At 40.9% G+C, this 23,975-nt stretch overlaps 1 protein-coding gene across 8 annotated transcripts in view; it reads left to right on the top strand.

Moving 5' to 3' along the window:
• The window catches only part of EPS15 (epidermal growth factor receptor pathway substrate 15), a 67,739-nt gene that overhangs the window by 8,682 nt on the left and 35,082 nt on the right, over positions 1-23,975 (top strand). For 3 of the 8 annotated variants that reach the window (XM_064428850.1, XM_064428841.1, XM_064428844.1), the window contains exons 1-5: positions 10,269-10,399; positions 10,486-10,531; positions 18,905-18,946; positions 22,816-22,905; positions 23,225-23,272. In XM_064428850.1, coding sequence (XP_064284920.1) covers positions 10,284-10,399; positions 10,486-10,531; positions 18,905-18,946; positions 22,816-22,905; positions 23,225-23,272 — 342 coding nt within the window. In that variant the 5' untranslated portion in view covers positions 10,269-10,283. Of the gene's footprint in view, positions 1-10,268; positions 10,400-10,485; positions 10,532-11,558; positions 11,616-11,744; positions 11,947-18,904; positions 18,947-22,202; positions 22,340-22,815; positions 22,906-23,224; positions 23,273-23,975 lie in introns of those variants that run through there. The other 5 variants (XM_064428843.1, XM_064428842.1, XM_064428845.1 and 2 more) reach the window with 4 other exon arrangements.

The following is a 23,975-nucleotide window of genomic DNA, read 5'->3' as shown; positions in this document are numbered from 1 at the left end:
TACATATCTGCCAATATTAGACAAAACAAAATCCTATACAGATCCAGCTGTCACTTACATACTGATAGCATTAACCCATTTGTCTGTAAAATATTGCATCTGTTTGGGTTCATGCTTTTGAATGAGAATTTTTTCTGCTAAATATCAGCAGTGATATCTTACATTTAATTGCTACAGTCCCTGCATTACATTTACTCACTGCACAGAATTTCTAAAACACAGAGACAGCAATTTCCTTTTTCTTGTGGGTAGTGGACCAATTTTACACCATTTGTCTTGACTGTGGAGTTAACTTACAATTTCTTTGGGTGTTTTAGCTTGAATCTTCCACACCTACAAATCCTTACTTGAAACATTTCAGGGGATAATCAGTGCGGTGTCAGCTGGTGCAGTGTGAAGCATAGGTAATGTTCTGCAGTGTGACTGATCTCAGTGGTGCTTGGCTGACTGAAGTGATGGCTGTCATTTCTGTTCCCAGCAGCCACACAGGCATGTTCTGTACTGTGAGTGCCCAGACTGTGTAATTACTTTTTGGAAATGTTCTTTTTTTTTTCATGTACACCAGAACTCTGCAGTATGCAATCTGCCATTGTCTGGGGTTTTTTTAATATATTTAATAGTCCTGTGTCCCTCATGTTAAGAAATTCAGGTACCTAGATACAGAATCTGGGGAGATAGACAGATTAATAGACTTATATATGTACATAGATGTGTGTGTGTGTGTGTGTGTGTGTGTGTGTGTGTGTGTGTGTGTGTGTGTATGTGTGTGTGTGTTTGTGTTTGCGCCCTCTGGAAAAACTCCAGGTGTCAAAAAATGGCCTTTATGGGAAAATCAAGACATATGGTAGCCCCAAATCAGATTTACTTTACAGTGAGAGCATAATAATGCCTGCAGGAACGATGCGTCCACTTAGGCAAGCCATAGGCAGGGATTCCTGTGGAAAAGCTAGGAAGTATCACAAGCTGGGGAGAGCTCTCTAGTACCATGTAAACAGAGTGTTTAAATGGGAAATCAATACAGTTCATATTCCTGCAATTTAAATTATTTATTTGTGCTTAAGCGCTGCTAACCAAAGCATGAGTCAAAAAGGAATTCTGGTTTCTGAACAGTTCATATTTCCAACCTTTTCTTTGCAACCTTGAAGGCCAGAGAGTTCCTGTATTTTGCTCTTTCCTTGTCGGCTTTGTTTTTTAACTTAAGCTCAAATAACCCTGCAATCTCTTCACTCCAGAGTATGGAGCTTTATTAAAAAAAAACCAAACAAGAGATTGGAAAATGCTGGCAGCTGGTAAAAAGTCAGTTTGTTTTCTAGAGCATGCAATATTTGAAAAGAGTAAGTAGACAAACAGAAAATGAGAAAGAATCACCTTCCAAGCAGATAGGCCATGTTTATCTAAAGTGGGACAAGGAAAACTTTTATCCCACATAACTTTTACTTTTGGATGGCATTTGAATTGGCCTTGAGTGTTTGGCAGCTCATCTGTTGAGCCATCTGTTTCAGATTATGCATGCTTGGAGGGCACATTGCACCCAGGCTTACAGTTCCCCTGAACACCAGAAATTTGAATTGGCTTTGCAGTTTAATGATCAGTGAGCATGGATGTGCAGGTACATGTGCATGACACATCTAAATAAACTCTGTTTATTTGGGACAAATTGAAGCATTCACACAGCTGGAGAAACCTGAGGGGGCTTAGAAGGGGAAAGCCTTAGGCCTTGCTCACTGTCCTGGTCCCCTGTCAGTGCTCAGGCAAGGCAAATCCAGAGAAAAGCACCCAAGGTCCAGGAAATTTCTAAACTGAAAAGTTCTGAATGAACTAAGAGGTAATATATTAGCCAGTTTTACAGCCCCTTTAAACAGTGTCTTAAAGGGATTGTTGGGTAGAGAAATTGCAATTTGGCTCCCTCTGTTAATGAATCATCTCCAGTCCCATCTCAGTGCCAGAGATGAACTGGGCTGGGTAGTGAATCAGAAAGCTGTAACCAGCTCTGTGAGAGTCTTTGTAATGCCTAAGTACATCATGGCCAGGAAAGAGGATTTGATCCATAAACTTTAATGGTGCATTATGTGAGTCTTATATTATTTATGGTGTACTAGTAGCACTTATCTTTTCCATGGTATCTGCTTTGAACATACTTTTTTTTTCTTTTTTTTTTTTTTTGAGAATATACTGCTTGTTCCACCCCTCCCTTTTCCTTCCTTTCCCCAGAATGCTGACTCAATTCCTTTTACTCTTTCAGTCAGCTTGCAATTTTAGGCATTTCCTTGTCCATTTTCAGGGGAACACTTTACTTCCCTCTCATGAGCCCTGTGCAGAACTCCTCTGGCTGTTGAATCTCATGCTGGCTGGAGATGGAGATTTCTTTGCAAGCAGTAGAGACTGACATAAGACCATGCTCTTCATGAAGTTCTCTGAACCCATGGACTTGGATAGCAATTGTGCAGTTGTGTATGAGAAGGAAATTTGGCTCACATAGTGCAGATTAGATTGAGCTTGGAAATATTTCTTCTTGGTTCAAGTAGCTTACATAGTTCATTTAATCAAATCACTGCATATGTGCAATTAAATGTGCAACATCTAAAATTTGAGGCATTTTACTTTTTGTGATATATTTAATCTGCTCATCTGCTAAAAAATAGATCTTCATATTACATTGCTTATTCAAGTATTAAATTCTATTACTTTTTAAATTAGTAATCCCCAAAGAGCTACAGGAATTGATGAACATTATCCTATCAATGTTAAAAAATTGAGTTACCTGAAAGGAAAAGAGGTCTAATTAAATTTTTTTCCTTGTTGAATCCTGTTAAGTGCTTTCCTCATATGAGAAATTTGTGAAGTTTTTGCAAAGCTCTAAGGGCAGGAATCAGAACTGCAGATATATATAAAAGTCAGCTGTGTGATAATGGTAAAGGGAGACAGAAACAGATTCTGTGCTGGTTTTAGAATCTGCCAAGGGGTGGCTGCTGTATTTTGGGCAAGAGAGCTCTTTTAGCCTGATGCCATCTGGTTGGCTTTCATCTGTGCCAGTTGTTACACACGCCAAGCTGCCTGTCCTGCCCCTACCACATTTCTTAAAGTAGAAATTAAATTAAAAATACAGTAATTTCCAGTAGCCTGATTGGAAACACATCCATGAAGGGATTTAGAAACCCAAGGAAGCAATCCAAGCTTCTGTGCTTCTGTCAGAGGCTTTGATCAGAAGTTTCCTCATCCATGTCCTGAAGCAATCTTTGGATACTTTTTGCCTTCCAATCTTCACTGGTAGCAGAAGTCCTGGCTGTAGGATCTGCTTCAATTTGTTGTGCAATGTACATGATAAACACAGTTAAAACACACATAAAACCTCCACACACTCCCACCTAAGGTCTTCTGTTCCATTATTTTAATTAGTAACTATATACCTTTATTTATAAATACAACAGTACAGATTTTCCTCACCTTGATCTCTACAAGGTACCTGCATGGTTTGTAATTTTGGGATGGCAGTTGTGCCATCTAGCACAACATGGATCTGTTCTGCAGTCCTCTGTAGGAGACCTGCAGCTAATTTTTAGCCTGGGATTTATTCCTACTTAGAAGAATTATAGAGTTGAGCTAAATTAAGCAACTCATCTATATATTCATTTTACAGTTAACTAAATAGCTCTGCTGATGATTTTGGAGTGTTTTTTTTCTCATGCTCATCTGTATATATATGCAATTTACCATCATTAATCATGGAGATTCTTACAGGAAGAGTACATCTTCTGTTTCTGCAAAACTCCTCCAGCTATCTGACCTTACCTGCCTTATTTGGCTTCTGTCTCTGTTTTATACCTAAAACCTTGATATTTTCTCCTTTGGACCTCAGTGTTCTTTGTGTCAGTTTTATACCTGATATATCTTTGTCTTGTGAGCACCTTGGGGAGGGGGGTTCCTTCTAGAGAAGGTCAAATTTGTTTGTCATTGAACTGATTCAACAAATTAAATTGATATGGGGATCTGAAAAATCTTGGTGGTTTAATGTTTGTGCATCATCGTCAATAATTTTGGTAATCTGATGTAGGTATTTATAGATAACATTCTTCAATTGCTCCTCATATTTTGTGAATCTCATTTAAATTAATATTACCAGTAACAGTGGGAGCTGACAGAATCTTTCAGATCCTGCAGTGCATTTTTAAAGCCAGAATATATTTAAATGAAATTTTATTTGTAAAGAGAGGAAGCTTGATTGAAAAACAGTTATGAAGTACTGAATCCATGATGTATTTTTCAAAGTCACAGTGATGATTACACTGGAATTTAAATTCCAGTGTAATCATCACTGCTTTAAATGCTACTAAAAGTCATTTAAAGAAACAGGGTTTTTTTTATGAATGGTCACCAGACTCTCACTTTGTAGTTGTTGCTTAGCTGTATCTGTTTGTAGCTGTATTAGCTTCACCTGTTCAACAGGTGAGATATCTTTTATTACAGATAACACGAGAGGAACATAAAGTGGCACGGAGGAAAGCAAGTCCTTGTCAGCTGATGGAGTTCAAAGTCCATTAATGCCCTTTTGCATCTGATCAGTCACATGCACACTTTAACAATTCCATTGAGGCTGAACCAGTTCTGCTTTACTTCTGCAACTTAATCTTAAAAAAACCCAAACAAAATCAACCAACCAAACAAACCAGTAAACAAATCAGTCCTTAAGCAAATAACTTGGTCATATTTAAGGATATTTCATATTTCAATTGCATTGTGTGTGCAATCAAATGAGAACATATTTTGAATTGTGAACTATTTACTGATCTTGTACTTTACAGCAATAGAGGATGCTCAGTCTTTAATACTTAGCAATGATATTTATTGTGTTTAAAACATTTTTCATAAAGACAAATGTTTCTGGTACTATCTCATCAGTCAAGTTACACTGTATTATTGATAATACCAACCTGATGTAGAAGAATGAAAAAATATAATTACATGTCAGTTATTCAGGAGTTCAAAAAACATAGAGAGGTTTTAAGAGAACATTCCTTAGTTTTATGTGTTGACACCAGTGGGATTATATGTGTTGCACTTAAAGGAACATTTTGCCTGCTGATGTTGTGCAATAGTTGGCCGAGTAACAGAACAGATTCCACTCCCTGCTACAGGGCTGTAAATAAAAAAATCCCACATGGTGGTTTCTCTTTTATGGACATACAGCAGGATTGTGCTTTTGAGAAGGGGAGGTGCAGCTGAAAGAGCATCTGTGGAAATTCCTTCTGCCTGCAGAAAGAGCACTGCAATTTGGTGTTTGATAGCTTTCACAGAGTGCAACCTGCAGGCTCCTTTACAGCTCTCAGCAATGACACAGATGTAGGAAAGTAATGCTTTGCCCTTGCTTCTCACTGCATTTGTCAATAATTTGTGAGCTTTTCCACAGCAGCAAAACCACCATTTTAAATGTCACTTGATCAAGGTTAACTAAAACAGTCGAATCATCTCCGTCCTTGTCTGAGGGCTAAATCATTAACACCTTTTCAAATAGGATTGATTTTCCACTATTGTTGAGCCTTGTGACTCTTCTCACTGAACCTCTGGCACTCAGAACCTTAACCCAGCTGAGATCTCTGTTCTGTCACTGCAGCTCCCATACATGAGAAACCTCATTGCTGAAAGCAAGTGCAACAAGATTTACACTTAGGAGAAGTTTTAACTACTAGTGTAAAATTAAATATATATATTGTGTTGTCCTGAGTATGGATGGATTTTAAAATATTATTTAAATGTTGGTACTTTAACCCAAAACGGGGTTGCTGTAGTAGGTTATTGTCATTTGTGAAAGTAATTTTTTGTCTTATGACCAATGTTACTGCATTGGTGTTACTTTGTTCTAATACTTTCTGAAACATGTTGACATTGTTATGGTTGTAATTAAGACCAGATGAAAATGAAAGAAAGTGGAGAAGGTAAAAATAGATAAGATGAAATTAATTGGGAGGACAAGTAAGGAAATCTCAAGAAGAAGCAGTTGCTAGTATCTAGAGTTACAGTAATGCCCTAAAAATGGTATTTTACCATTAACAGTCATGAGTTTGTCTTAAAGACAAACCATTTAATGAGAAGAAAAAATACCAAATGCTCTTTTATCTAATTACTTTATGTGTCTTACAATTCTGACATTAATGAATAATCTTTGTGAAGGGCAAAGTGAACTAATTCTAGGTTAGGGGAAGGTTGGGAATTTAGTGTATTGATTATATTTTTTAATATTTTCTGTTTTCTTAAAACATAATAATCTTTTATTGTTTCAGAAAGGTGAGTAATGTGTTCCCTGGATTTGTGGTATAGACAACATGCCTAAGGAAACAGGAAACAGAAGAAACTGGTGGTAAAAGCTCTTCTGCCTGCTACTTTGTAAACATTAGTTTTCAATCCTCATTTTGGTTGAATATACACTACACACTACGATATCGATGTGTTTAATTTATAATGAAGACTGATGCTGTTTCAGCAGTGCTGTTGCTTGTTCTATTTCAGAACATGTATTAAGCTGTTCAAGGAACAGCGAAATCTCCAACTGCTACATTAGCTGGACATGTCAAATTAATGCCTACTGAAGATTTTTTGGGTTTCAGATACGGCTTTGAATGAAAAATGTCATTGTGCTGTCAGTCATCCAGCTAATTATCTAGAGGTCAAGCTGACCTCTTGTATATACATTTTCTCTTATTCTTTTAAAACATGGGGTGTAGCCCCATTAAACTAGCTAATATAAATTAGTTTGAGAAAATATGTTTACCATCTTAATGAAAAGATAAATTGTGTATGTTTTAAAATAGCAGGGACCTGTACTGCTGCATTTCAGATTTGCCAACTCTTCCATCAAATATGATTAAAGAGATTCACTCAAGCCCTATTCAGGTTATTTTCAATTTTACCATTCTCTTAATAAGAATTCAAGATTGTTTTTTCTAATTACTACAGTTCAAAAAGAATTTTAGCCTTTGGATTTCTGAATACTGGCAATAGAGATGACATCATTTTGCAAAACAAAGAGGTACAATGATTCCGTCCTGTACTCTGTTTCTGCCAGATGAAGGAAACAATCAATTCTTGATTTGATTATTCAAATACTTCTGAACATCTGAACAGAAAACACTTTAGAGATGAAGAAATATGCAGTTACCTTCATATCCTAATTTGTGTTTCTTTAAGACTGCCACAGTTTTGTATAAATTTGATCATCTCACAACCCACTTTGAAATACTTACACAGCTGCTATAACTTTGAAAGTGTGCAAACCACCTTAAGAAGTCAAGGGCACAGCACAAGATGAATTAGCAGATGATTCCTATGCAGTTTTCATAATGATCAATGTACATACTCTGGTAACTAGGCATCCTCCTAGAAGATACACTCCAGGACTCACAGATTACATGTTTTATGCAAAAGAAACCTGGAAATTAACAGATCTCTACAGAAGGTCTGTTGGAGTCTGGCTAGATGATTGTTCTCTTGTGTTCTCTTGTGGCCTTAAAACATAGCAGCCTATCTGTAACCCTTTGTCTAGAAAACTTGCAGCTGCATAAAATGTAAAGAGCACACAAAGCATATCTTGGAGTGGATTTCTAGATAAAGGCATGCTTGCAGTCCTGACTTTCTAAACCAGCTTGTGTCACTAGTTCTGGAAAGTACTCTGAGACTTCTGATAAAAGGTCCCCTCAGTCCAAAGGTTGTCAAAGTTTGTGTGATGATCTTCCTTATTTCTCAGGAGGGATCTTTCAGTAACCTAGATGTGGGAAATTCTGTTCTGTGTCAGCAGCATGGGTGTTGCTTGGCTCTCTGAAACATGCAATGTCTGTTTGCCTGTGGGCAGGTTCCCTTGCATTACAGTCTTTGATCATGTAGCAGGGATTCCTTTTTCAGGCCAGGATTTTGTGTATTGATGCATATGTTTCCTTTTGTTCTGTAAAACTCAAAGTGGTTTAATCCTTCTTTTAAATCCTCGGTTCTGTATACGCAATGCTGCAGCTTCTGCTCTGCTTTGTGCTGGAATTCCAGAGAGCTGGGTACCTCATTTCATGCTCAGGAATGCTGGAGGCAGGACTGACTCCTTCCTCTCTCAGCCTCCGGAGTGCTCATGGGCTGTAGTAACACCTTTCCTAGAACGAGCAGAACAAGTCACACTAAATGCCTGTGTGCTGTTTTGGGCTGCCTGTGTGCTGATCCATAGGGTAACCAAAGCTCTAAGAAAGGAAGACATGGACACTTAAGATGTTATTTCTGGGGAGACCAGTGGATATGATTAAAATGTTACCAGCTTTACTAACAATCATATTTGGAGATCTATAAAACAGAGGTTGTTAGTGTTTGACTCTGACTGGTGGAGAGCCTTTCTGTGCTATTTTGCATATTTTCAAATTCAGCTGTACCAGAACAAGTCACTTTATGCTCTTACACAGTGTTTTACATGAGGATTTGCACCAAAATGGTTGTGCTGCTGTTGTGCTCACTGCACTGCTGCAAGGCCAATTTGGCTAGTTTTGAGTTGTTAGCAGTCCCTTGTTTGTCCAGTGTAGACATAACCTTGTGCATTGTACTTTTAAAGAAACAATAAAGAACACTGAGGTCTGGTACCTATTTGTCAAAATGCCAGTACTTAGAATCGTAGAAAATCCTATTACACTTACAAATAAAAGCATGCTAATGCTATTTTCCATGTCCTTTGGGCATAAAGTGCACTGTAGTACAGGATCTTGCAACAAAAAAATCAACATATAGCAATTCTTACAGAGCTGATTACCAATAAACATTTCCTGCAGGAGAATTCATGTTGAATGCAAAAAGATATAAAATGAAACTGTTAAAGTTCTTGCAGTTCATTGATCTTTTGACTTTCTTATGTTCTTAACAAGCTTTCCTGAAAACCCAGCACAGAATCCCACCATTCCTTACACAATTCACAGAAGATATTGCAAAAGGTCAAGATCCATGGGGTCAGCAAAGGGAGAGACAGAAGAATGGGGTTTCTACTGAGGAGGAAATAAGAGGAGAGGTACATTGAGAAAAGCTCTCCGTTCCAGATTTCAGGAGCTCTTCCACCCTAGCCAAGCTCTGGTGAGCTGCTCACAGCTAAGCCAAGAAGGTCATTGGAGGGCATTGTTTTGCAAACCTGCCAATAGCTTTGAGTAAATCTTAGTAGCTGTGATTTTCTCTTGGCTGAAAGTAAGTATGAAGTCCAGTTTTGTGATCCTATGTCAGGTGATGACATCCCGATTCCAGCTGAGAAGCAGAGAGCTGTTTTTCTTCTGGGAGCCGTCATTCTAGATTTGTGGAAATCTGCAGTACAATCATTCACCATCAGCAGGCTGACAAGTGCTGTTGTGATTGTTATAGAGATGTCTGAGGCTCTGAGCTGGTTGAGCTCCAACTCAGGTGGTTGGAGGCATCCAGGACAATTTGTCTGTGAGATGCACAGAATGATCAACAACAGCAGAGATCTACCTGACCACACTAACTCAGTGTTGATTATATGAAGCACATTATTATTTTAATTTATAGAGGCCACAGTGGTTACCTTCAGCGATTCTTGTCCTCTGACTGTGGACACAGTGGTCATGCTTGATGACTGAGTGTGCCCAGCCAGGGTGAAGGTACATAACCACGTACCTGGCACTGCCTGCTTGTTCCTGAGCTGCAGGTGCAACCTGGAGTCTGCCACAGCAGCTTTGGACAACACTGTGGAAAGGCTCTCTGCATGCAGACTGCTGTGCACCTCACAGTCTGAGGGAGTAAAATGGGGGGTTTGTTGTGTTTATTTTGTAACACAAAGGTTCAGGAAGGTCAGGCCCTCAGGAGCAGACCGGCTGGAGCAGACCTGCCTACTGGACAAATGTTCTGTTCTGAGGGGACTTGGGGCTTTTAATTGTGCTCTGGGGTGACACAGCTCTGCTGGCTGACCTGCACAAGTCCCTTGACTCAACACCCTTATTCCAGAGCCTTGCTGCAGCTCGGCTCTCTTCCTGAACCTGGTGGGAAATACTTGATGCAACACCCAGGAGAGAAAGGGAACAGCAGCAAGAGCACTGCTGAGCCTGATAGCCTGCCCACAAAATCCTGCTCACAGCAGCTCTCGGCATCAAGCCTCCAACTCCAGAGCCAGATCCCAGGTCCCTGTTTTGCATTTTCCTTCTCTTTGCAGTGAGAACACATCAGCCTGGGTGTAACCTCTCTCCTGAGAGGCCACCAGTCCCTGCCAAGCTGCAAGACTGAGAGATGAAGGCAACAACTGACAGCGCAAAGGGCACCCACACGAGCTCATGGCAGCTCAGGAACACAGGCTCTCCAAATGCCTACCAAGGGGATCCCTCCAAAAAATGCTGCTCTCTCCAGGAGACAGAGCTGTAGCTTTACAATCTTCTGGTTTAATTTCCAGGTATTAATTATTCTGGGATAGAATTCCAATTTTAATCAAAGAAGAAAAAATCAAGCTAGAAATATAAAGTCTGTGCTGTTTTCTAGGGATTTTGCTTATGGGAGAAGTGTGAGGTGGAGTAGAGAAGTGACAGTGAGTATGTGAATGGTGTGAATATTTTTATATCTATTCTGTTTGCTTTTTATATTCTTCCCCTCCATATCTTCTTTTTCTTGCTGAAAAAATGGCTGAGAAACAGGTTGGTAAAGCAGAGCTTCTCTAAAACCCTTATTAAGGAATAGGTGGGAAGGAGGGATCCCACGTTCCAGGAGAGATGATGAGCACTAGCGGCTCAGGATGACTGCCAGCTGAGGAATGACAGGATGCAGAGGTGGGGCACGAGCACACAACTGAGCTGAGGAGGACAAGAACAATGCGGAGGGGTAGAGAATTATGAACAGATAAAGAAAACAAAGCGTGTAGGGAAAGCTTTCCAGTAATCAAGTATGACTTCAGCTAATTTCCTCTTACTGGTCCAAATGCATATTTCAAATTTAAATGTGTGCCTAAACCACCTTGAGGTAAAGTATAAAAATAGGAACATTTTCTCTCAGCCCTTGGTGATTGATGTATGCTGAGGTATTGCAGAGCTCAGAGTAGGAGTGGAAATAAGCCAGTGGAGGAGGTGAGCAGGTACAGGAGGAGCAGGAGAATGAGTGGTGACACAAGTATTGTTTTCAGCCAGTCTGTACACAATTGTTTCCCATGGGTTTGGAGAATGTGGTGCACTTTACTCCCCACTCCAGCTTGCTCCTTTGTATCTTATTGCCTGTGATGTCTCATAGTTTCTCCTGCCATAAGGGTTGCTCATCCCTTTCTTCTGGTTACCCGCCCCAGAAGGGCCACTGTTGCCCTGAGTACAAGCAGAGAGACAGAAGGATGTGTTACAACCATGAGTTGCCTGGACAGGCATCTGATTTCCTGTGAGTGGAGGGAAGCAGGAGGCCGAGCCCAGGGCTGCTCCTCAGGGCTGTGAGGATGCGTCGGGTCAGGACATCCTGCTGGGCTCACGCGCTGCTTCCTCTGGGCTTTGTGCCCAATTCTGTTGCAACTGAGCCCAGACCTGGATCATCTCCTGTTATGGGACTTCCCCCACCTGTGTCATGACTGGACTGGAGGACTGCAACCATTCACCATGCTGGAAGCATCTCCAGCAGAAGCGGGGCCAACAGGGAAGGTGAGGGAGAGGCCAGGAGCTGGCAGTGGGGGATGTCGGCCACCGTGTCAGGCCAAGGACTCCGGCTCCGGGTTTTCGCTGCAGCTGCCCGGAGCGGGCTCCGGCTCCGGCAATCCGCGCCCGGTTTTGCGCGCGGTCGCGCTGCCGTGTGGCGGCGGGGGAGGCTCCGGCTCCGTCCGGCGGGCGGGCGCGGATCCGGTGCCGGGATTTGCCCGGGGCCGGCTGGGGAAGTTGCCGAAGTTGTGCGGCGAGTGGCGGGGCCCGGCGCGTCCTTCCTGCGGCCCGGCCGGGGGCATGGAACAGCATGGCCGCGCGCCTCTCCCTGGCACAGGTAAGGGGCTGCGCGCCCCGCCCGGCCCGGCCTTGGCGCCGCCGCCGCCCGCTCCCGCCGCAGGCACGGCCGGGCTCTGCGCGGGGCTGCCCGGGGGCCCGCGCTTTGTGCGGACGCCGCCGCCCCGCAGCGCTGCCCCGCCGCTGTCAGGTGGCGGCGGGGCGGGGGTGTGTCCGTGCCTGCGGGAGGGAGAGCGGCAGCGAGGGGAGGCGGGCGGGCAGCCCCGCGCCGTGAGCCGCGGGCGGGGAGCGGGTCCCGCCCGGCCGCAGGTGCCTCTGCCCGGGGCTGGGGAGCCCCGGCCGGGGAGCGGCCCTGGGCGGGCGGGGCTGCGCCGGCGGCGGTCGCGGTCCGTCTTTTGTCTGTGTGGAACTCGGGGCGCCGGGCTGGAGCCCAGCGAGCCCCGTCCCGGGAGCGCCGAGGGCGGCGGACTCGGGGAGTGTTCGCGGAGGGGCTGAAAGGCGATAGCGCCGGGTTAAGGTGTCCGTGCCCGCTGCCAGCCCCGCGGGCACACCCGGCATCCAGGGCTTCTCCGGGGCACCGAGAGCATGGGCATGTGACCCTGGGAGGGACAGACGAATTCCTTGTTTCAACAGCAACCTGTCTCCGCAGATACTGCTTGCAGTATCATTTTACCTTGGTTTTGGTGGGCCCCGTGCTGTGGGGACACTGTTGTCACACAGTGCCCATACAGGTGCCTTATAGTGAAGAGCTGTGCAGGTGATGGCCCTAAAACTTGGAGACTCTGGCACAGTTTCCTGCTCACTTCACCTCAATCCTTGTTGCTTGCATTTTTTCCTGACAGTAATGGAATCACTTGACACAGGTTATTCTGTACCATTAGGATCATGTCTTATTCCCTAGAGCTGCGATAGCTAATGAACGGCACTTTTTGCTACTTTTTAATTTCGTTTAGCAGTGAGATGAGAAATTCCCATTCCTACCTGACATAAGGCTGAGGTGGGCCTGTCGGTTCACCCTGGTGACTTGGGATGCTGCAGTCTCATAGCCAGTTGTGACATTTACAGAAAGCAAGGCAGGTAAATGAGCTTAAGCACGTGGAAGTAAACTCAAAAAGCTGGCAGCAAGGCTGCACAAGTTTGCAATTACTTGCTTTTGAGAATATCACCCATTTCAAGGAAAGAAGGGGTAGTGCAGTGAAAAGGTGAGCAAATATGTGGAGAAAACAAGTGTGTCTTTAAGAGTCTAGAGTTATGAAGTGTAGTACTTTCTGTGAAAGCTTGCTTTATATTAATATAGCTAAGTTAGCATTGCCTGAGTCTCTTAATAGTCTTCAAGTAAATGACAAAGCTTTAAATATCTGCTTACTGAAGGGAAAGAAGTTTTTTCACAGAGCTTCTCTGTCTCCTGATTTGGGGAGAGCAGTGGGGTGTCAGCTCTGGTGTGTTCTACAGCAAGACATTATTGCTTACAGGCTGTGTAATCCTTTCATTGTAGAATTTCTTTACTTTTTTTGGTCACATGGATGGGGGACTAAATACAAATGTGATAATGTTGACAGAAGCAGAAAAATTGCCAGTATCCTTAAAACCATTGTGGCTGCAGCTTACAACAGTGGTTAAACTGAGGGAGATATTTCTGTATGTTGACTATTTGTGCGGGTATTTCTTTTTTTGGCTTGTTTGTTTTTTCTTCTTGTGTTGCATAAGAATCATCTTAGGAAGTCAAGCAAGCCTGAAGATAATCCTTTTCAATGTAGGTTCTAACATGTGGAATTTTTGGGTTATAAAAAGTCCTCACAAGTGTTGAAGTGTTCAGAATCTGTTGAAGAGCATGAGGAAGTGGAAATGAGGGCGTGGGGGTGGGGAGTTCCATGGTGGCTGCACCGAGATCAGTTACGGGGAGCAGCGGTGAAGTTGTGCAGATCACTGCGATCTGCTCCAGGTCACAGCACAGAGAGCAGAATGCAGAGAACACGAGGCACATGAACCTGCACTCAGACTCACTGCTGGGTCCGATTTTCTGTTCCCCTTCCTGTGTTTGGCCTGACACTACTTTAGCATGGCTGGGACGTTGGGTATTTCCAACTGAGATGAGGGTATTTTCAGATGACTTTGCAGCTGCAATGTCTGAGAGGGCTGCACGTCCTTTATTTGAATATCAAAGCCGTAATTTCAGTAATTTGAAATTACTAATTGCATTCTCTTCATTGGTTAGTAAAAATACTTCAGGACTGTGTAGCTGTAGTGAAATTTATTGCACCAAGTATGCTTGAACAAGGGCTACAAACTGATTATCTCCCCATCCTCTCTCCCTTTAGTAGTAAATATCTGAAGTATTTTTTATCTCCCCATTTTGAACCCATTCTGGAACATCTTGTTGCCACTTGCGTTCGCTCAAGCATGACTGTGAATTTAATGTGGAACTTCTAAGGGAACTTCTACCACGGGAGTGTTTTGTTGTGGCTGCCTTTAGTTTGGAAACAAGCAAGCAACAGCAATGAGAAGGAACTGACCGATCTCACAGATTGTCATCTGTTGTTGGAAAAATCAAATGAAGCTATAACCAGTATAAGAGGTTGTATGTTTTGACCTTCCAAGGATGGTTGCTTATCAGACCAATTTCATATGGGGAATTTAGGAGAGGAAGAACAGAGAACTGAAGTTGTGGAAAAGGGATGTTGAGAATAGGGCAGAGGTGTTTCTTGAAAGATGGGTTAATATGGACGTTCAGTACCTCTAGTTGCTCTTGAAAATTGAATTTGTGGCTTATTCTGGTAAACTGGCTGTGATTGAAGGGGAAGCTCACAGCTCAGGGAAGCACTGTAAAGAAGTACTCAGGAGGAAAAGGAAGATAACTTTGTGTTTGTCTTCCTGATGAAATGCTTTTTGTGACAAATGTGGTAATTGTCTTGAAGCAGTTACAAGCTGCTTTGGTGAATGAGACAAAATCATGTAATATCAATTTGTATCCTCATTAGCTGCAAGTCTCATTTTAGACTTGAGCATTGTGTTGCAGAGTTGAGAATGCTGTGCTGTGTTGTTGAAGGGAAACATGGATTATTACACTGAGGCTCAGCTGGAGGGATTCCTGTCTCGTGCACACATTCCCAGGATTAAGGTCTTGTTACTGGAATACACAGGATCCAAATACTTGCAGTATGAATGATACCCTCATACTAATGCACATATTATGTATAATCTAGAGCCAGAAATTTTGAGGTCTCTGGCAAACTTCTGGTGTTTTTGTTGTTGTGTTTTTTTTTTTTAAGGAATCAGCAAAATTGTTAAATAAAGATCGGAGTTTCTAATTTTTAGTGGAATGAGGAACCTGTTGTTCCTCTTTCTGTCCTGCAGATGAAGAAACCAGAGTATGCATGTCTATATTTTAACCTGCACATAGAGGGGACTGGCTGCTCCTAAAGCAGATAGAAGCTAATTTTTTTGGTTAGTATTGCATGCACCATGTTAGAGAGAAGCTGCCTCTAAAAAGGCAGTGCAGCTACTCTTTCATTTTACACAGGCTTTGTTCAGTACTGATTAGAAGATGGTGGAGATTTTCTGTAGCAATTTGAAAATTAAATGGAACCATTTCTAATTATGCAGTGACAGACATCTCTGCAGAGAGAAAACAGCAGTTCTCGTGCCTGCTTCAGCTGTTCAATGGGAAAGAAAGTGCTCCATTTTTAAGTACTTGGTAATAATTTTATAGAAATTTGTAGTAAATATTTTCTTTACATTTGCTATTGCTGTAGGAGGTAATCCTGATTATATAATTGAAAGTGGTAGAAAGCTTTACCCTGAAACACTTCAGCTAAGACAATAAAGCAATAGAGGAAAAAGAGAGAAGTTGATTATTGTTTTGAAATGGCATTGTAAGGAAACCAGGTTGCCTTGAGCTTACCTGCTTTTTGGCTGGCTAACTACAGGAAGAACATTTAAGGTCAGATTGTGTCTTTTGGAAACTCTTAAAATGAGTCCTGGATCTTTGTGTTGTGATAGAATATGGTATTTTGGATTTTAATCAGGATAGAATAGCTTGTTTCTCCCCTCATAGCTCATTGGGGTTGGAAGGGGAAATTACTTTTGTTTTTCTCAATGGACAGCTTTTGTTTGTTTTTAGCCTTTTTGGAAGGAAGGTTGTGGCTGGATGGGGTGGACAGGCTGATAATAGTATCTTACTACACCTAAATGTGAATGTGCCAGAGGCATGAAAACATGGGGGTTGATTGACAACAGAAGATGAAAAAGATGGATGTCCCTGAAGGTGTTTTTTATTTCCTAGGTTATCATTTTAAAGTTCATAGGTTTATATCAAAGGTTGTAATTACTACAACACACATTACCCTTATGAAGTGATCACCTTTGACATGGAGCCATAATAATGTCTGTCTATTTTTATACACTGTGGAATCTGACCTTTTCTCCCTCCCATATTTTGCATTTAAAACAAGCTGAATTTATTCTGCAAATGGTTGTTACAAATCCCATAAAAAGAATTTTGCCAGGTAAATTCTAAGGCAGCACTTGGAAAGGTGTTGAACTGTATTTTTTTTTCTTATCCCAGAAGAATATCCTAGATTATATTTGCATTTGTTGGTTTAATGTGGGGTAAACTTTGAAGGAAAAACAAGTCTTTTACTAGTAAATAGTCTGAGAACTTTTCTACTACTGTTTTTCTATTCACAGGAAATTCCAGTTACTGCAGTCATACTGATGTTAAAATGAGTATTGGAAGCACTAATGAAGTAAAGAATTATTGGCTCATACTCTTACGTACTGAATGAAAAGATTATTTGCACTTAGTGTTTCCATTTCAGGACTTGAACATGTTTCCTGTCCAGGAGTGACAGTGATCAGTTTGGCTGTAGTAAGGAGACATTTGGCTGAACAAAGGGTGACATTGGGCAAGAGGGATGATGATGCACAGGAACCGATGGTTCCAGCGGATGCGCTGCCCAGCTCCATTCTTCTTCTCTGCTCACAGCTTTGGTTCTGTCCTGTGCCTAGACTTTTACATTCTCATGAAGTAACACTTAGTAAGTCAAATACTTGAGTATTTGGGAGAACTACCCCTGTACGTTGCTGTGCAAAGTGTGTCTGAGTAGGTAAATAAAGCATGTGAGGTTTAGGTAAGAAAATACAGCGTGCTGTGGAGTGCTGGAAAATGATTGCTGGAAGTTGTTTGTTGTATTGGTGTTGTGGCAGTCTGAGGGCTGGCAAAACTTGAATATATTGTGTCAGGCTATTTTAAGGGATGTGTAACTGCATGCTTAGTTGATGGCTGAAATAATAAAAGTCTTTGGGTACCAGAGCAAAGTCAGAGCAAGGTTAAGCTGTAAAAATGGAGGTATTGCAGTGAATACCAATGATGGTTTCCCAGCATATGTAATTTTTCATGTCTGGCTGTGGGAGAGGTATTTCCCACCCACCTCCCAGCCGTCAAATAAAACCTTACCAGCTATGTGTTCCTGTTGTTGCCCTCTCACCCCAAACACCAAAAAACCCAAAACAAACAGCAACAACAAAACCCACAAAAAACCACCAAACACAAACCAAAAAACCAGCTAGAAAAGCTGAGTCTCTGGGGCAGTTTATTTGCTGAACAAGCTCTGAATGGAAGCTCTCCTGTTATTTCTAGCTGTACTCAATAATTTGTCTTTTAGGATGTTCTGGTGATGCTGCTCACTTTCTGTAATTGCACAAGATCACACTAAATTAATTTCCACCAAACATCTTCTCTTAGTGTAGTTTTCTTATAATGTGCACCTATGAACATGGAATACTCAACCAAAAGAGCAGCTGTTGCTGTAGGAAAATGGATGTTATTTAATTGTCAACCATTTACACAATCTGTAGTAAAGGTTTTTACAAAGATGTGATTGACAACATCCATGATGCTGTTGGTTTCCATATTTCCATTTGCGCATCTAAATTTTAAATCCAGGGAAGCTACTTTGTTGGATTCTGTTTGTACAAAGGTCTGCAAATCCTGGGGTTTGACATTATATTTTTCTTAAGGGGGAGAACTCTGCTTTTGGATGATATTTGAAGTTAAGTGCTCTGGGCTTTTTTAGTAAGTATTGTGTAATTAGCTTGTATATGCTCAATTGTTCCCACAGGGTTTGTGAGGGCAACACACTCTGAATTGTAGGGTTAACCTCTGCATAAATGCCTTTGGTTTAGGCAGCATGCACTTAATGAAAACAGGATCTGATTTTGTCCCTGTTTTTATATTGGGGAAGAGAGGTAACCCTAACACTTCACTTTTTTGACGGTGTGTTGGGCAAGGATATTTAGTGGAGGCCAAGAGATTAGGTCTTAGATTTTTTTTCCTGAGTTTCTAAGAATAATTTAAAAATAAAGACACAACCTTTTCCAAAGAAGCTGTTTTATCCTTGTCCACTTATCTTTAGGTGAGCCCTGAATGTCTGGTAGAGGGCAGTGGAATGAAGGCAGAAATTATCCCCAACAAGGGTTCAAGTTACAGAACCCAAAGTTAGAATATTATTCTATTTTAATGTGGTACTGTTGCTGTGGGTTTAGTTTTGAATGCAGGGATTAATTTGGGTAACTGAAAATTTTACAGACTGGTTGCATATGACACTAAATTCTAAAGAATGATGCAGAGGACAGTGAAATAAAATTATATTGCTTTGTGCTGTAATATTAGAGAGCACTTCCTAGGCTGGGTCGTTTCAGGTTTCTGCTTTTGCCCCTGGGCAATGTTGCCTCAGAGTTCCTGTTTCACACAGCCTCACCTGTGACCTGGCTGAGGGAAATCTGAGCTGGGGTGGTGTCAGTGACTGCAAAACAAGAAGTCAGTCTTCTAAAAGTTACAGCGTGAAGAGCTGTCCTAGTTCCTCATCATTGTATGGAATAAATCCTTAATGCTTCTTTGAAGACCAGTGGAGTGTGTTTTATATCTTTATTTGTCCAGGGAGAGGGAAATTGAAATATGGATCTCCAGGGCTCATTTTCTCTCTGTGTCTCTTTTACAGCTGTCGAGTGCAAATCCTGTGTATGAGAAATTCTATCGACAGGTATGTATATTCTGAAAGAACAGACCTCATTTGGATTTTAAAGAATTGATACTCTTTTGCTATGGACTCAGTCTGATCAACTGAGTTTATCTTGATCAACTCAGTTTATCAACTGAGTTTTTTCTTGAACTTTGTTTACACACTTTAGTGTGTAAACAATTAAAGTTCAAGAAAAATTATCATGCTTTTAAATATATTTTTATAGTAGCTAACACATAGGTCTGAGCTCTATCAGTATAAATTTAATATTGATTGTAAGATGACCCTTATTTTCTAGGGAACTACCAGGTGTGTATGACATGCATCACTTGAGTTTTCTAGGTGAGGTCTTGGGATGGAGTAAATTCTTTAAAAATGCTGTATTGATATGTTCTTGGTTACTTTTTACGAGTGAAGTTTAATTTCTTGCATTTGTAGCTCATCATAATGTAAAATTTGATTCTCACTCAGAATATCCCCAGAGTTAATCACAGGATGTTGTAAGGAGTGAAATTTTGATAAAAGGCCACTGAATGCAAAAAGAGTGCCTGTAATTCTTGCAGCTTCACTCAACAAATGCAAATCTTTTGACTTCATGACGCAAAAATAAAAAATATAAATAAAATATAAGAATATAAATTTTATTTATCACTTGTCTTCTATATTTTGACACCAAGATGTCTTGATTCCTATAAGTGCAACTTCTTTTAAAAATAGCTGTTTCACCTATTCTGTAATAACAGTATTTTCTGTCATGTGCATAATGTACTTTATTATACAAATGTATTGTAAGAACTTTCAAGCAAGCTAAACTACTTGTCTGTATAAAACAATTAAAAATAATTTTGTTTTGTAATACACCTGATGAGTAATTGATGAACCCTGTGAAAAACAGTTTTTTTTTTCCTTTGTGCAACGGGTAATGTTCCTCTAAGACAGGTTATGGTGTATATGACCTCCTTATTTAAGAGTTTCTTTTGTGTGTCAACATCAGAATGTAAACTTATGTGCTGGGGAAGGGACCAGGCCATGATTTCTATCCATGCCCTATTTTTGGATTGTGCTAGAGGATTAGTCCTATTATCAAATTAAAAAAACAGCAGTTCAAGTGTATCAGCTGTGATGCCTGAAGTCTGAGCTTGCCATTGTACTTCAATAAGGGATTTTCTCCACTGCAGGAGAGGAGCAGATTGGAAATTGCTAAAGAAGAAGAGAGGGTTTACCTTGATCAAAGTTCAGATGGCTCTGGGTGGCTGAAGGAGATAGTATCACCCTCAGAAAGTTTCCTTCAGATGGACAAATCCACTGTGTGCTTATCTCTAGGCATTGGATTAAAAGCCTTTGGAGAGTCCCTTGTAATGAAATATCATTATAAGAGCACAAGAAAAGGCTGGGAACTGATTGTTCTGCACATTGTGGTTGCCAGCTGAGTCCTGACTCTCACTGTCAGGTACCACCTTTGCCATCTGCCTGTCTCTTCTCCTGACTGCAATTGCTCAGCCACTGAAGTGTGGAGCACAAACTCTGATAAAGGAAATTAATTGAAGCACAAATGTGATACTGGTGGCTAAGTCAGTTCTTCCATGTGTTGGAATACATAGCCTAGTGAAACTAGAGCACTGTTTGTTGTCCAGTGGTTTCAGTAGTGTAACAGGAACAGGGATTCCTTAAACATGATGTTACTGTTAGTGAAGTGGTGCCAGTGGATTTGTTTTCCAGAGGATTATTTTTCTGACTTGCTCAGATGAACTCTTTGCTGCAAGGATTTTTCCTAAAGAGGAGCTTTCAAATGTGTCTGAAGACTTTCAGTTCCACTAGGGAACTTTTCCCTTCCATTCCTCAGATAAGGAGATGTCAGATTTCAGAACAGAAATTCAGAGAGACGTTTCCCACTTTGTCTTATGGTGCTGGTGGAGTGTGCTTTTATATGAATAAATTCATCACCTGGAACAGCTCTGATGCTGAGTACACTTCCAATTCTATCTCAAACTTAAAGGAATTCATCTGGCAAAAGGTGTGTTGTGAAATGGGTGTAAATCCTGCCCTTTGTACTTAGAATGAGATTGGAACCTCAGCCTTTCAGTAGGCACTCTTTTCTTTCAAATAAATATTTTTCTGTTTAACCTTTTGTGACTGACTCAAAGCAGGGTGAGGTTAAAGGATAAACTTAAATACCTGTCATAAAGCACTAGGAAATTACTTAATCACATGATGCAGTGCAGCAGGGAAGCAGTGCTGAATTCTTGATGAGTCCTGAACTGAAGCACTTCTCACTGTAACCTTCTGCCCTAATCAAATCAGATAGATGTCTGTAACTTTTGGTAATTCCTGGTCCTACAGGAGACAGGCTGTAACAAGGGGTTATTGGCTGATGCAGCTGTGGAAACTGCTTCTTACACATCAGGGGAAAAGCTCTGCCAAGCTGGTGTATAACTGACAAACACCAGCAATCATCCCAGTGCAACAACCAAACATAAGTAACCCCACCTCAGCATTCAAGACTCAGTAATTTTTAGCAAAATTGAAATCAGCCCTTTAAAAAATAGTTACTAAGGTTTTGATAATTAATTGTATGAAAAGAAACTAGTATCAGTATTGGGTTAAATAAGAATCCTGCTTAAATCCCTTAAAGTCACCTTCCTCTGGCTTGGGGAACTAAAAAGTAAGCACAGCTGATACTGTGGTGTTCTTTGACTTGCTTGAAGGAGGAGTGCTAGGCTGGAGGTTTTCTGAGTGGATGCCAAGATTGTTGTGTTACATGCAAGGTCGAATCCACAATTTAAAATTTGATGCTCTGTCTTGGCAGCTTTGTGCCTATAGATGAGCAACTCTCCCAAAACTCAATTAGCCCAACTGCTGGACTGTAGTGTATCAGCCTTATTGCTCTGACCAGGGCATCCTCAGTTACAGGAAAAGCCCTCTCCTAATTAAAATCATACTGGTTATGTTAAAAACAATAGTTGTTTTCACTTTCATATTAAATTACAATTTAGGGATTTCGGAGTGTTTTGTTCCCTTTCAGAAGTATGTACAGACACCTGCTGCAGCATTCCTTCCAAATGATAAATTCCCCACAGTCTTTCAGGAGCCAGCTCTAATCCCATCCTGGGAAGCTGTTAGCTTTGAGCACCTTGTGTGTGCTGCAGCTGTGAACTTGGGCACTTGGTCTTGTGTTCCAAACACAATATTGAATGTGGCCTTTGTTTAATCACAAAGCTGTGAGACTGGAAATGGTGCAGTTGTCATCATCATCACCCTACCTGTGGGGTGTAGTAAGGCTGACAGTCTGAATTGACTGAAGATGGCTTTAGTTCTATTTTTCATACTGTGCCCTTTTTAAGAATCCTTTTCTTTAGGCTCTCAAGGACTGTCGCCTTTTCCTCTCTTTCCCTTGCCCTTACCATCACCATGCAGGTGATGTAAGTTTTCCTTTTTCTTTTCCCACTTGAAATTTCCTCTTAAGAGCTTGAATAATGATCTCTCTATTGATCCAGGGAGAAATGCGTGCTGCTTGGTATTCTGCCAATATCACCAACTTCTTCACTGTGTAAATAAATTTCACTTTAGGGAGTATTTCCTTCTGCTGTGGTGGTAAAGGTGTCTTCAAAGCAGAGCTTTCTTTTTCAAACCCTAACAGTAACAAATGCAGAGCTGGACAATGAAATGTAATCAAACCCTGGAATTCTCTGTTCTTAAAAATTACATGTTTTGATGGCATCAAGAAGAAAAGCCTGTGATTAAGAGGGGCTAATGAGATAGGTTCAAAAGACTGTCCTCAAAGTGACTGTTAACTTGAGCATTCCTCTTCAGTAGCTTTTTGAGAGCCTGTATAAAGAGATGGCATCAATTCAAAAGTCAGTTTGTCATGTGAGGATTTTTTTCTCCCCCAGGTTGATTCTGCTAATGCTGGAAGAGTATTAGCTTCTGATGCAGCTGTTTTCTTGAAAAAGTCTGGATTGACAGATTTGGTACTTGGAAAGGTATTTAATGGCAATTCTTTAATTTATTTAATTATCCTGTCTTCTTGCTTCAGATAGTATCCTGTTTTAATTAAAATACTTACTAGTACTACAGGATACATGATCTTCCCTAATGTGTTTTCAGTTGCTCTATCCAATAGTTCCAATAGTTTCTATCCAGTCATGGGAATTATTGCAATATTTAAATTTGTCATCACAATTAAGTGCTATCATGAAAGTTAAGACTTGAACTTTCCTCCAAGAGTCCATTATAAACGGAGGGAGGACTTGCCAGCTTCCTCTGAAATACTGTGAACCCTTCCTTATTTTTATGTTTCAGATTTGGGACCTAGCTGATACTGATGGCAAAGGTATCCTGAACAAACAGGTATGATTTATTTATGTGGTATATGACTCTAACTATTACCCAGCCTTGAAACAAGATGAAAGTTGGAAATTCTTGGTTCAGGAAAGCAGTTTTTCCAACAGATTTTTCCTAATTTTGACTGGCTATGTAATTCACGTTTGAGTGGAAACTACAATAAATTAAACAGCCTTCAGCTGCCTCATCAGCTTTTCTCCAGGTTGCAAAATGGGCTGATGTGTAGCTGTGCAGTTTGCTGAGAAGTAATTTAAGGTTTCATGTACTGCATTTATGAAGAAGGTGACTTTTTCCTCATAGTCTTGTAGGAAACAATGCAGAAATTAAAATTCTTGTAAAATCTTCAAAATTATTATTACTTTAAGTTTGGTGGACTTGACATTGGTACATTCTGTTTGGAGCTGTCCTTCCTTCCTTTGGAGCTGTGGCAATGAGCAGTGTGGGGACAAAATTTACATCTCAGTGGTACTGCCAGAAGTTGTAATGTGTGTTGTTTGATTTGAAATATAAATAACAGTCTGTGGAAAGGGAACGGCTTCTTCCCATGGTAGGAAGAGGAGGAGGTTGTAACTGTGTACCAAACAGTTTTGGGGTTTTTTGGGCTTCTTTTGGTTCATTTTTCTGGTTTTTTCTGCTCCATTAACCATCTGTGGGATCAGCTCACTTCCTCCAAGATAAACAGCTGCAATTACACTTCAAATTTTCACTG

Source organism: Passer domesticus, chromosome 7 (genome assembly GCF_036417665.1).
Source record: "Passer domesticus isolate bPasDom1 chromosome 7, bPasDom1.hap1, whole genome shotgun sequence".
Lineage (NCBI taxonomy): Eukaryota > Metazoa > Chordata > Aves > Passeriformes > Passeridae > Passer > Passer domesticus.
The sequence above is the reverse complement of the archived record's forward strand: the minus strand, read 5'-3'. Positions and strand labels throughout refer to the sequence as shown.